We start from the raw sequence: 14,787 nt of genomic DNA on the forward strand, positions 1-14,787 counted from the left end.
AAAAAGGACATGGAACTGTTGGAACAAGTCCAGAGAAGGGCCATGAGGATGATCAGGGGACTGGAGCACCTCCCATATGAAGACAGGCTGAGAAAGCTGGGGCTGTTCAGCCTGGAGAAGAGAAGGCTGCATAGAGACCTCATAGCAGCCTTCCAGTATCTGAAGGGGGCCTACAGGGATGCTGGGGAGGGACTATTCATTAGGGACTGTAGTGACAGGACAAGGGGTAATGGAGTAAAACTTAAACACGGGAAGTTAGCTTGGATATAAGGAAGAAGTTCTTCACTGTTAGGGTGGTGAGGTACTGGAATGGGGTTGCCCAGGGAGGTAGTGAATGCTCCATCCCTGGCGGTGTTTAAGCTCAGGTTGGACAAAGCCTTGGGTGCTATGGTTTGGTGTGAGGTGTCCCTGCCCATGGCAGGGGGGTTGGAACTGGATGATCTTAAGGTCCTTTCCAACCCTAACTCTTCTATGATTCTAAGTGTGAAAAAGGAGTCATCCTCTGGCTATGGGTTGAATGGCAGCAGCTATGACTGATAGTTTGTGTTGCGTTTCATACTGTCAGTCTGCTAGGTGTGCTCAGAGTATGTGGACCTGAAGAAACCCAGGTTTGGAGGTGTCTATCCTGTGAAACCCAAGATGGCCTTGGCCAGTAGGTAAGGACTTATGTACTCAGTCCTAATACAGTGGTGGTGCCTCTAGGCATCTGTAGGAGCACAATATGCTTATGTAAGATTTTTCTTTTGGAATATATAAAGGGTTAAAGTCTCCTTTGGTAAATCTTGCTGTTTAAATCACTCTCTTTGATTCAGGCAGTTGATTTCTGACAAAAAAATAGGCTTCATCTCATGAGACTTTAGCTACTTAGAAATTACACAGTTAATTGTGTAGGGTTATCCTCTATCTAAGGCTGAGGCACATATGCAGAACAATTTATCTTACTTATTTTCTGGTGGGACCAGGGGCCTAACCATGTGCTGCCGATAGTGACACAGCAGCTGCTATGGCCCCTCCCAAATGGCCACTGGCTGCCACTCCAAGAAGGGGGCTGGTTTTGACAGGTTCTGTGTCACATCTGCCATCCTCATAGAAATGTCTTGGGCTACTTGTATGCCTCTACAGTAGTACTTCAGCTCAGATTAGGAGGTCATTTTTCAAGTGAGTCTCTCAGTTATTTTTATTTACACACTGAGCATTCTCCCAGCTTGTAAACTTCTTTTACTTGATTTTAAACCAGAGGATGCACAGCAAGAGCCCATTTAATGCTCTACAAAACATTCACCAGCATGCAACCCATGGCACCTGAAAAGACCTAGTAGCTGTTGATACTGGGTCAGCGGCACCAAGCGTCTCATTCTGCAGTTTGTTGATGCTGTTAATTTAGATATGGACATGGTTTAGACCACTACGAATTCACACTGTTTTAAACTCAATTTGGTTTCAAGGACTGAGTTCAGGGGTTCAGGGGTTGGACACAAGTATGTACAGATCAACCTCTTAGTTTCAGCTGAAAGGAATCTAGTTCATGTATGCTGAAACTTGAACCAAATTACAGTTCCTGGAGACAAACAGATTTGCTTCAAAGGTGTGTTCTTGATCCAAATTACATACTATTGCAGACATACTCTTGTAGAGCTAAGGGCATCTTTACTGGTAGAAGCATTTATATTTAATCAAATTAATTCTGCCTTATCTTTGGACTGGATGAACCAGCTTTTGGAGGTAATTATCTCTCTCCATTGACCACTGGAGGAGTCTTAGCAACAGGTTTATACTAGTTAGCTAATGTTAGATGACAAGCCAGGTGAGTTGAATCTTTTAGCTCAATAAATAGAAAGGAGAAAAATTATAATACCACTACAAACACCAGAGTAAAGGTGTTGGAAGAGGAATTCTGCAGAGCAGAGCAACAGAGGGAAGAAAAGAAATAAGAAAGTGAGGGAAGACAACAGGAGTTGAGCTGTCAGTTTGACGTGGATGTCAGCATAGATAAAAACAGCAAGTGAGAGCAAGGGAAAGGACACCAGTAGTACAGACTGAAAATGTCTTTATAACATCAAAAGACATGGGGAAAAAAACCCTCTGCATTCCCCAAATACTTTCCAGTTTTACCATCTCCCCATTCTTAATTAATTTGTCATGAGGCAAGGAAATGGTCTCAAGAGAAAGAAATCAAGAGAAAACTTTTCTATTGCTTGTCCAAGTGTATGTCATGCTGAAGTCCAAAGAGCATTGAAGATCTGATCATTGTTATACTGACCAAAACTGACAATTCAATGCAACATATAAGCAAGGATAAAGATTTGCAGACATCTACAATCATATTCACAAAAGCCCTGGTGATTCAGAATTGTCTACACAATAAAGTCATACTGGCACAAGATGGCTTGTTTCCTAAAGAACAAACCCATCAGGAGTAAATATTAAAACAGTCTACGAAAAAAATATCCTCCATCTTGTCTGCTACTTAATTAAAGTAGCAGAAATAGCCATATAACCAAAACATGCCAAAATTCAATATAAAGCACTAATACACTGAGGATGTAATACTCATGAGTGCCAAGCTAGCTTATAAGAGATCGGATAATTATTGCAGGATATGGAGGCAATCTTGAGCAGGTAGGAGGGTGTACTTCCACCTCAGTACTCTATTACCTTCTAGTGTAAAAGAGGAGAGTTATCAAATGTAATGGTGCAGCCAGGGCTAAGTAATATATCCTGCTTCCTGATGGTGAACTGATGGAGCAACCAAGAACAGCTAAATATGTCATGACTCTTTAGGTAAGCAAGATGTTAGGATAAACATGTTATTCCTGCAGTCAAAAGCCTTTCTTATGTGTAAAACTACTAAGAAGAAATACTGATCCCATTGAAGTCAGTAGCAATATTCCTAGAAATAAACTAGGGCAGGATTTTACTTTTCCAATGTACTTCTTTTCAGGTAACACCTAAAATAGCACAAGCTGTATTCAAAAACTTAATGGCTGTTTTTTACTGTGAAGTGGAGAGTCCTTGGCAGAGGACTATTTTATAGCTGTTTCGTAGTCTTTTACAGTGGCCTCATAAAAAAAAAGATGCTTTAGCAACTAGAAAGATACTGCAAAAGGTCCAAAAAGCAATGCTGACTATGCTGCTTGGAGAACTAGGTATTAAAGCAAGAAGAGACTGAATGTACAATGTATTGAAAAGTTGTTTGTTAAACCTCATGTGGTCATATTGCCCTAAAAATCATTACCATAAGTCACAGATGATCCTTTAAAGATGTATTAAAAAGGTGTGAGTTTATTTTAAACTTTTGTCCACTAACAAAACAATTCTTAATTTAGTATAAACAAAGGAAACTGCATGTGCTTTTAAACAGTATAGAATTATATAGCTTTAGTTATGGGCTGTATAATATCCTTGAGACTATTCTTCAAGGCTTCATTGTAGCTCAGATTTATAAACTACAGCTCTTCCTAGTTTAATGTCTTATTCTCCCCACACACCCTCCAGAAAGCTCTGCTGCTTATAGCTGATTAGAGGGCTGGAGAGGCCAAACCAATTCTGGCTTTTATAAAGAAGTATCATAATCTGTAACCAACTCTACAGGACAGTCTATAATGTAATGGTGTATGTGATGGAGTTGAAGAGCTCGGGAAGGGCTGCATTTAATGCTGACTGCACATTATAACACAGGGAATGAGAACCTTGGTCCTTTTTAATCCCTTAAACACTGTACTGGACCAACACAGCAAACATTGACTGCCTGAGATCCAACACAGCCAGTATCTGCTGACTTCATGAGGACAACATGATGCTCACGTTTCTAGTATGTGGTTTGAGAATAGCTAGCAAAATAAGGTCTGGAGGCTGTGAGGAATTTCAGCCCTTCCTCAGCCCTCAGTGATGGCTACAATTTATTTAAGCACATAAAAATAGGTCACACTCCTCAGCTGTGTTTAAAGCAGGAAAGAAGGAGAAGAATTGGAGGTTTCTTTAGTGTTATTCCAACTAATATACAGCGTTTTAATTACTGAATGCTCTCATTTGTGTATGTTCTCAATGAAATACAGTGTAGGAGATGGACTCCTATGTGTCTTATGTGCCTCTATTTGAAAATTTGGATTCCTATGTAAGGGAGGCTGGAAACAGCCCAAGAAATGTACTTAAGTAGCTCTTCCTTAAAAACAGTGGTAAGTATTATGCTGTAAGAAGGAATGCTCTTCCTGTTCTGTCTGTGAATGCTAATATAGGTAAACATAAGGTCATGCACCTATGTCAACAATGGGAAAGAAAGGAAGAAACAGACCAAGCCATGCTCTAAAATATAACCATCCTCTGAATCATGCAGTGGATCTGTATGATTCAGTGAATATTTTATTTTTGCTTAGTCCTTGAGGTAGAGGAAATTCCTTCCACTGTACTTTGCAAAATGTTAACTGGGACATTAATGTTTAACAAATAAACAATACTGTCTACAGACAGTTATCTTTCTTCTTATGAAGTCATTCCCTCTCTCACTGTAATTCTGCCACCTTACTTCTGATGGCAGTTTTGATAAATGAACTCACATGCAAGTTTTAGAGGTTAGTCTGAGGTGAATGGATGTAAATGTCGTCATGAAATCTAAGACCTCTGGGCTATATCTGTGACAACCTGGAACCTGAGATCGCTTACTGCTTGAAGTCCTTAGGGTTTAAAGGCGCAGTTCATATGAAACTCAAATAAAGTAATAAAAGCTGTTGCCTAGCATGACTTTTTTCCACCCATTGTGATGTACACTTTAAAAATATTTGGTTTTCATCTATTATTTAATAATCTAGTACAATCTATACTACTGTTCAGGAAGATGTTGTTAGACAAATAGGTTTTTGTTGTCTTTTTATCTTTCTGTTTTTCTGTGAAAGAAATGGAGTCTCTTCATGCCATTAACCAAAGTGACTTGTAAACAAAGAGGCAATTTAACAGCATCCCCACAGCATTACATTCCTACTTAACCCTGTGAAGACTGTGCAATGTGAAAACTCAAATGATCAATGTTTATCCTTTGCTGAGATCCTAGTAAAATCATCTCGTATTTTTACACAAGTGTAATTGCATTTTTTTGTAACTACATTATTTAATAATATAATCCCAAAGGCAAGTAGACCTTACAACAGTCTTCCTGTCCAGTCTGCACCTCTGATTGATTTCTCTGCTTTACATAACACTCATTTAGTGGAAGTGAATGATGGTCGCTGTCAGAACAGCAGTGTAAACTAGAGCGTTACCAGGAAAGGAAGTAAGCTGTAACATTCACTGTATTTGTTACAAAATATACATTTATTTTCTATTAAATTGCCTGATGCAGTGTTTACTACTGTCATAGCTTGGTGTGTTAGTTCCTACCCATCATTCTGTCGCCCACCCTCCAAACGTATCACAAGCTTTTATTACAAGTAAAATGAAAGTGCCACATAATTCAGTCTGCTCTCTGTCAGAGCATTCAATGTGCAGAAAAATTAAATTTGAGAGTGAGGTCGGAAGGAAGGAAACAAGGGTTTGAGCTTGCCCTGAGGTCATGCTAGTTCTTCTCTGCTTGCTTGGACAAAACAACTATAATTACTCTTTTCCAGAATAAGTGTATGTTTGCTCTTTTCAGCAAAGACACTTATGCTTTAATAGTTACTGCTCTTTTCAGCTTTGTATATGTCAGAAGCTATAGTTGCTCATGCAAAATCATATGCACAAATTTTATACTTATAATTTGTTTACATTTCATGTGATAGTCATAAAATTTTATATGAAATAAGGAACTTAAGGCAGAAGTGACACCACTAAATGTTATTTTTACCTACTTATAATCAGAATAATGGCAATTCCAAATTGTTTGAGGCCGTTCCTTAGAGCAAACATAAATGCTAGTGCTACCTCTGTAGTAGTGCTCTACTGAAGAAGATGTTGGGGTTTCCTTTCTCACTTTTTTTTTTTTTGTAGAACATGACATCATAAGAACTCACTTATTTTCTGTGTTCTTATTTTGGTAATGTGTGCTGATGTCAGCACTTAGAGAAGAAAAAACTTTCATATCCAGCTGTTCTATGAGTTGGCTAATTAGCAACGTTAGCAGCAGGTACATAAAGCTTACCAACAGGTAAATGTTTCTACACATTAATAATTCCCCTTATTGTCCACTCATTTATTTTATTATTTCCAAATCTAGCACAGCCTCCCACTACCATTCACGAGCTACTTTTTAGCCTGCCTATCTTTCTTTCATTAAATTGGCAAAAATCTCATCCCTCTTCACCTCTATTCACATAAGGAAGAACACAGGAATTGTGCTACTATTCCATAAACACCAGAACAGCCAGAAAACATTGTTTACAACAGAAGAAATAGCTTTAATTGCTGACATCAGAATGCTAAGCAGTCCAGTTACTAGTCTTAAAAAATAGCATGCTTCAATGTAAGTCAGTAATGTAGGGATTGCCACCAGCTCTCAGGTGCCTTGACAGCCAGAACATCCCTGCTGTTTAGTGAGTGCAATGCTTCACTTCAGCATACAAACCACTTCTCCACCCAGTTAAATACAATATGGCTATTAGAAAGAGAAGAAATAAGACTCACTCAATAAAGTAGACTTCCCCCTTTTCTGTATAAGCCATTTCCCAGTTATCAGGCAGTGGGCCCAAGTCATCATTCTCTTCAGGTTTAGTCTGCTTTGTTACATCCATATCCTCCTTTGCTTCTTCAGGCTGAGTATATCCTGGTGCAGGACAAGGTTGGGTGGAAGATATCTCACCTGAGACACCTGTGCTCTTCTCTTCATGTTCACTTGACTCTACAAGAGAAGAAAAATTACAGGTTTTGAATATCCACATTAATGGTGAAGAATTTACTGGGTGCAAGTCTTCAAAGAATACACAATGAACTGAAATAAAGAGAAATTCTGTTAGGTTTACACAAGGGTCCCTCTGATGATGAATTTTATCTGGAACACAATAAAAGAAAACAAAGCAATAAACCCAAACTGAAACAAGAAACTAATAAAGATCTAAGAAGCAAACTAAAGAGTTCTGGCTCATTCTGTCCCAGGAGTCCTTCCAGACCAACAGTAAGCACTGAGCAGACAGCAGTTTCATATCCAGCAGTGTTACTGTCTTGTGTCTTGTCAAACTATACACACGTAAAGCAACTACCCTGCTGTTTTACTACAGACAATCTTTTTCAATTAAAAAAGTATATACACTAATTGCCTTGCCCATATCCATAAATCAAAGATATCAATATGACATCCATAAATTCATATCAATGTATTAACTGTATAGTAAGTGGCTGTGATTTTATTATGGATATAATCTGTGAGAGGATTAGTCTTCCACAGCCCATGTCAAATGCTTCGTATACCCAATGTGGTTGTGTCTCACTGTAACAAGAATATATTCAGGAAGGAGTGATCCTTTCTTCTTTCTTTCACTTTTAATTTTGCTTTCCCTAAAGTCAGAAATTTTAAAGATGCTGTCCAATAGTATCTCTGCCACTACCAGCTCCTGAAGTCCAGTCCATATACTTTTAGTTAAGCAAGTTAAGAGAACTTAGTGATACAAATTAAAACATCTGCTCAACACAAACATAAGACAAACCCACAAAGATAACTCAAAAAGATCAACTAAATGGAGACCAGGTGTGCAATACTAGGAGTCTAAATGTGCCTTATCCACATTGTTGAACACTTACCTCTACACATAAGAGTCTACATGTTCATCTGCATGACTATCACGTATCTGGGCTTCCATGCACACAACTATTAGTGAAAGTGGAGAAAGTACAATCTTTTCCTGATTACTACTAGCTCAAACAGAGGATAGCTGAATAAACCTCTCCTACTAAAGAAAGAAATTCCTTAATCTACGGAGATAAAGAAAATTGACTGATTGCTCTATTAGGGATGTGTCTGTAAGCTGTATTTTATCATATGGTATATTTAGGAACAATTTCTTGAAGAACTGTGACAGGAACCTGTTCCCTCAGTGGACAATAAAATCTCTCATCCTGTGGTCCTTTTTTTCTGTTGCACTTACATGAAGCTTGGTCTCATTGAATACATAGTTAGACCCCTAGTTTTGGCAAACGAACTGCAATTAAAATAAACTCAAAATTGTAATATATTGACTGAATCTTTACTGTCTAAGATGGGACTGTAGTCAGATGACTGAAATGACCCTGCATGTTAAGTTAGGTAAACCAAATTCAGTCCTGCTTAGTCCAGTTTCTCAGTTTCTAGGTAGTTAAAATGAGGGTAGATGAATCTGGGACCTTTTGAACATGGCTTTACATTAGGTTACATGAAGGCCATTAACATAAGCTCACCAACAAATATAAATCATAAGGACACAGATCATAAACATCAGAAGAAAACTGAGTACAAACTGTGAACTTTCACACCTGCATTTAAACAAATGATACATATGTGGTGTAATAGCGACCAGACTGAGACTATTGTAGCTTGTTTATGAAGCCAGTAAGGAATTAAGAATGTATTGTTCTGTATCATGAAAAATATATATGCACTTCGAGTAATATTATACATACTATCTTGAAGTCTCTGAATAATTATAAAAATGAAAACAAAAAATATGTTTTTAAAAGATGTCAACAATGTAGTCTACAAAAAAGTTCAAGATTACAATTCCTTGAATGAACTATGACTGCATCCAGAGCACGGAACTATGCAGATACTCCTGTGAAATGCATAGGAGGTGGAAGAAAACTTGGGTGAAATTGATCTAATTTGTGATGCTTAGGACAGCAAGAAAGAAGAGAAAAAAAAATTAAGAACAATGGCCTTAAACCCTCTAGATTTTAACAGACTCACAGAATTAATAAACTGCATGGTATGTCAAGCAATGGTAAAGGAAAAGGGCTTCAAGAGAACTGGTAAAGATTAAATAAATACTAAGGATGCAAGCACAAATTGTTCTAATGAAAAAGAAAAATAGTATAATTAGAGATAATTTTAAGCCATGACCTTTCTGTGGTCTGCTACATGAGAAAGAACTGTAAAAATAGTGAAAACTAGGTTAACTTGTTAAGGATTAAACCAGAAAACAAATGGGCATCTAGCAGCAAAATAGAACAGTCTAGGGGCATTAGAGGTGACAAGAAAACTTTCTCTAAATACAACAACAATAATAATCATAATCATCATCATCATCATACTACCACCAAAAGCAGACTCATTCCAGTATGTGGGAAGGAAGAAAAGCTAACAGTATATGATGCATAAAAAACCCAAGGCAGTTTGTGCTCTTTTTGCCTTAGTCACTACTACCAAAAGATTACTTATGATTAAATGACTGATGTAATTAATGTCAGCAATAGGGTTAAAGAACATGAAGAAGAGCGGGCAGAGAACAGGTCAGATAAAACTTAGATGAAGCAGCCATCCTCAACTGGCAGAGCCTGATGAAATGAAACCTAGGCTACTGTGAGAACCAATGAAAGACACTCATGGCTGGTAGTGGCCACACTTTTGAGACTTCCTGGAGAAAAGAAACTTAGAAAGGATAGACACAGTCCTAGTTTCAGCAAAGTATCTCTGATTTAGGTTTTTAGATAGTTTTGTATTCTTAACTATTGAGCACCTAAGTTCACTTTGAAATAATTTGGTAATTTGCTCAATTAGGCCATGATGTCTGTTTGTTAAAAAAGACGATGAAGACACATTAAATTGTAACTTCTTATCTTTCTATTTTTTAATTCCTAGAAGCATGTTGGGATCAGTAATCAAACAACCTACATGTAAACTCTTCAAACATGATAAATAATTGTCAAGATTTTTTTAGGAGGAAATTGTGCAGAACTAGTCTTATTTCTTTACATGACAGAGTAACAGGTGCTGCTCCTTGGGGAGAAATGGTAGATACAGCTTACATGATCTTAAAGAAAGATTTCTGACACTGACACATACAGTCTTTTCAAATAGTGTGAAAAAAAATTAGATGCGGTGTTGAACAGGGTGATGGTCTATAGCTCTACAGCCATATGTAGCTAATGCTGCTCAGTCTTAACTCATACTTGAACTATGTGGTACTACAATCATTTTATGCTGTTTGGAAATGTAAATCTGTCTGTGGGAAGAAATGAATTAGCAAGAGCCACAAATGCAAGTTTTGCTTAGCCGCATCCCACAGAATATCAATCAGATCCCAAGGGACCTTAAGTCCCCTCCTCCTTCTCTACCACTTCCAAATCCCTGACCTGCTTTGCCTTGGCTTTCCAAAACAGGTAGCATCTGCCTGGTGAAAAATGCCACAATCAGCTGTAAAAATACAAGATGGGGAGTAAACACCTAGGGAGAATTCCTAGTGAAAACACATGGAGATGTCAGGGATGTCTAACCACTATCTCCAGTCAATAATGATACTATTGCAAAAGAAAAACACACATTGTAATAGGCAGGAAGATTGGGTATATGTGATACTGGTCCTTCTACCTTCATATGGAATCAGGACTGCTGTGCCCAGTCTGGAGAATTTAATGTCAAGGAAGATGGGAAACATAAAAGACAAAAACCAAAGCAACAACAAGAAGATTGGAAATACAGAAAGACTAAAAACTAAACTGTTTTAGTCTTGAGGAGAAAGACTGTGTACAGGGGAAACATTTTGAAATATGTAAAATCTTCCTGCAAAGCAGTGAGGATGTATGGTCTCCACTTCCCCTGGGAACAGGACAGTGCAATTTCGGGCAAATTCTCTGGGTCTTTGTTCTTATCTCTGTAAAGGAAAAGTAAGTTCTCATTTGTCTCAGGCATCATTGATGCATCTGTGAGTTGCATTCCTGAGGCTATCCGCAGTCTTGACCACATTTCTGCTACAGGAAGGATGCTGTACAGATTGAAGACAAGACATAAGGCCACATGGTACATGTAACCTCAGAACAAATAAATTCAGAGCAAAAGTGCAGCACACAGGATAGCTAATGATCAGCCAATTGGTCTCATAGAGCACAGATGTGATGACATTGCTGTGTCTTGGGATTTTACCATATCTGCAATATGTGTTCTTCCTCAAGATCATATGTTCAACAGGGCTGAAGAGATCAGATTCTTGATTTTCAATAACTATATTAACAAATCCCAGCCATCATTATGGCAGAAAAAAATAAGAAAATTAAGCCTTGAGGATTAAAAGAAATATTCTGAGCTTGTCTAAAACAGAGATTACTATCAAAATATAATAAGGAAAAAAAGGAACCTGATGCTTATTTAACAACTTCAAAATATAATTATTTTAAAGCCAGTCTTATGAATTATTAATTATGGGATCATTATCTTTTAATAGCTTACTTTGAGAATGGAGAAGGCATCATGATACTAGAGCCCAAGAAATTATGGCAGAATTGCCTAATGCCATTTAATAAAACTAAGTTTTACACAATGGACAGCCCAGTTATACTTATCTAGAATATGGTATCATCTTATCTTTTGTTACATGTATCAATCATTCACATATTTCAGAAAAGGCAGATAGTCACCTTACTGGTTTTCTTTCTGCTAATATATATTCATATACAATGTTTGATTTAAAAAAACCCAAGGAGTTCTGATTAAAAATCAGCACTGTCTTAAATGTATAAATTAAGTTTGAAATACTACAGTAACACACTGTGAGCATAAATATTTAGCTTCAGACAATATATGATATAAAAAAAGATCCTAAAATTGTAGCACAGTATAAGTCCAGAAGTATTCTCGTCACTAAACAGACAATTAATTGACTTTATGTCAAGTGAAATAGCCCACTAGAACTTCTGTTTTGCTACAAAGGAGATTACATGGTCCAGTTTTCAAAAGCAGTTTAGCATAGTATCTCAGGAGTGTGTATCCTGGGAAGTGACAGAATAGGCATTAGTAAAGCATCAGCAAATTACTGAACATGTAGAATAAAAAGAACTTCCTTTAGAAAAAAGAACCAATAACTGGCAGTTATGTTGTGATGGTGTCTGAATTTAAACCTTCATCAACACTTCTGCCTGCACTTTAAATTGTTTCTAATATTTACAGTATAACTCTTGAAAATTGTTATCCAAATATGTAAGAGGACCTTGCCAATTTATTCCTTTTTTTTTTTTTTAAATGCTGCAGATTATTCATCCAGTGAAGTTTAAAAACTTACTTTTTTCTTCCAAAACAACCAATTCAGATGTCCTAAGCAATATCTGCAGAGAGCAAATTAAAGGAAATACCATTAAATAGTAAGTTATGGATTGGTTTTAGCAGCTCTTAAAGGAAATACTGCAGCTCTTTAAACCCTTATTGTATCTAAATGATTAAATTGCTAAATTCTGCTCAGGAAACTTTCCATCTATTTTAAATAACTGTTAGATACAAAAGTAGTTTAACTCATGTTTGCCAAGCTATGTGCATCTATTTTCTTGTGCAGATACCACTCTGAAGCTTTGGAGCTGCTCCCTTTCCCACAGATCTGTTGCCACACTTGGGTTTTGGTACTTTGCAGAAAGGTACTGCTCCCACTGACTGCTAACACAATGAGAACTTTGTGTGTTATTTTCATGGCTCTGGCTTTCTCTGATGTATAATAATAAAATAATAAGTGCAACCTGTTGCCTGGGACTACTGTACCTTGCATGGTGATTGACAGCATTGGCAGTCTAGCCTTTTGCTTCATTATCAACCTAAGGCATGGAATGATCATTTTCAACCTTTATGTCATATATTATTCCTCAATTACTTTCAGCTTGCCAGAACTTCTCTTCCCTGCATGCAACTTATCATTCCTCAAGTAATGTCAGAATAAGGCACATACATAAGCATTCTTTCAGTGTTAGAGTGGATCTTCTGGAGTTTGGATGATAAACAATCAGCCAGAAGTGTGAACCAAATGTGACATGATCAACAAAGTGTTAAATCATGATGTTGGTTGTGAAGGAGACTGACTTAATTCTCTGCAGACACAAACAGCAACAGCAGTGAAAACTGAAAGTCTGACAAGCATGTTGCAATTTCACCAAGACTCTTTTTACCTCTTTTTTCAAATAATCAGTTTTGCAGGGTTTGTTCATTTCATTGCAGTATTGATTAGGAAACACTTCTGAGGTGCAAGATGCCTCAACCAAACCAGTGAATGGCAGAGACACAAACTAGAGCAGCCAGCGGTCCAGTTATGTGGGCAATTGCACTAGGTGTGAGAAACTCAATGCTGACTCTCAACTTGACCATTTTAACAGATAATCAATAGATCATAAACTGCTTGGCAAATTGTAGAGTTCCTTGTTTAAATTTAGCTATCTAGGCTCCTGTGTATCTGTAGGTTGAAATGCACATTCTAGATTGTGGAGATGACCCCCTAAAGTGGGTATCTAAAACAGCTATGCTCTCTTTGGAATTTCCTCTTTCTCTCTTCCTTATATAGAATCATAGAATCATAGAATAGTTAAGGTTGGAAAGGACCTTAAGATCATCCAGTTCCAACTCCCCTGCCATGGGCAGGGACACCTCACACTAAACCATAGCACCCAAGGCTTTGTCCAACCTGAGCTTAAACAATGCCAGGGATGGAGCATTCACAACCTCCCTGGGCAACCCATTCCAGTACCTCACCACCCTAACAGTAAAGAACTTCTTCCTTATATCCAAACTAACTTCCCGTGTTTAAGTTTTACTGCATTACCCCTTGCCCTATCACTACAGTCCCTAATGAATAGTCCCTCCCCAGCATCCCTGTAGGCCCCCTTCAGATACTGGAAGGCTGCTATGAGGTCTCCATGCAGCCTTCTCTTCTCCAGGCTTAACAGCCCCAACTTTCTCAGCCTGTCTTCATATGGGAGGTGCTCGAGGCCCTTGATCATCCTCGTGGCCCTTCTCTGGACTTGTTCTAACAGTTCCATGTCCTTTTTATGTTGAGGACACCAGAACTGCACACAGTACTCCAAGTGAGGTCTCACGAGAGCAGAGTAGAGGGTCAGGATCACCTCCTTTGACCTGCTGGTCACGCTCCTTTTGATGCAGCCCAGAATACGGTTGGCTTTATAAAGAGAGAGACAAGTAGCTCAAACAAAATAATGCATTTAGCATATAATTTACTAAAGTTGGATAAGATAAATCCCTCCTGAGAGAAGCTGATCCAGGATGAAGGGCTGAAATAGCTCTATTCTAAAATAGCCAAAAGTCCCATCTTGAAGAACCGAGATTCTGGGCTAAGGATGGGTGACAAAAATCAGAGAAAATAAACACACTGGGCAACACAAATTGACAAGAAGACAATTATGAAACGTGGTTGAAGAGCTCCAGTCTGTCCATAAACAACTGTCTGAGGAGACTCTGATGGCATATGAAGCAAGGTATATAGAAGTGAACTATTGAAAATTTGATTCCTACTAATAAATCTCAAGAGATGCACAGATTTTCTGAACAGACACTGAAAAGTGGTCTGAAAAATCAGACGAAAAGCACAAAGATCTCTGCAACTACAAATGTCACTTACTGGTCTGATAAAGATGGGTTTATTCCCTTCAATTTCATTTTAGATCTGTTACTATTTCCACGTAGCACTGGTGGGTGTTACATCAGTCCTTTGAGTTGCCAGAGTCTGATAACTTTGACAGTTATTAACACATTAAGTTCCTGAGCGTCTATAAAGAATGTATTAATGTTTTGGATGTCCCCAAAGAGTCCTGTGTTTAATAAAAGACTCCTGTTGGAACTGAAGCATTTTAAATAGAATATACTTTCTAAAAGAACTGGAAATAACAAATACCCTGCCTCCATTGCTTCACAAAAACTAGATTGCTCTCTTCACC

The 14,787-nt window shown here is 37.8% G+C and overlaps 1 protein-coding gene across 2 annotated transcripts in view; it reads right to left on the reverse strand.

The window, feature by feature from the left end:
• Positions 1-14,787, reverse strand: part of MAGI2 (membrane associated guanylate kinase, WW and PDZ domain containing 2) — a 724,927-nt gene that overhangs the window by 231,371 nt on the left and 478,769 nt on the right. For both annotated transcript variants that reach the window (XM_034063203.1, XM_034063202.1), the window contains exon 5: positions 6,592-6,805. In XM_034063203.1, the coding sequence (XP_033919094.1) occupies positions 6,592-6,805 (214 nt within the window). The remainder of the gene's footprint in view (positions 1-6,591; positions 6,806-14,787) is intronic.

This window comes from Melopsittacus undulatus, chromosome 5 (genome assembly GCF_012275295.1).
Source record: "Melopsittacus undulatus isolate bMelUnd1 chromosome 5, bMelUnd1.mat.Z, whole genome shotgun sequence".
Classification (NCBI taxonomy): Eukaryota; Metazoa; Chordata; class Aves; order Psittaciformes; family Psittaculidae; genus Melopsittacus; species Melopsittacus undulatus.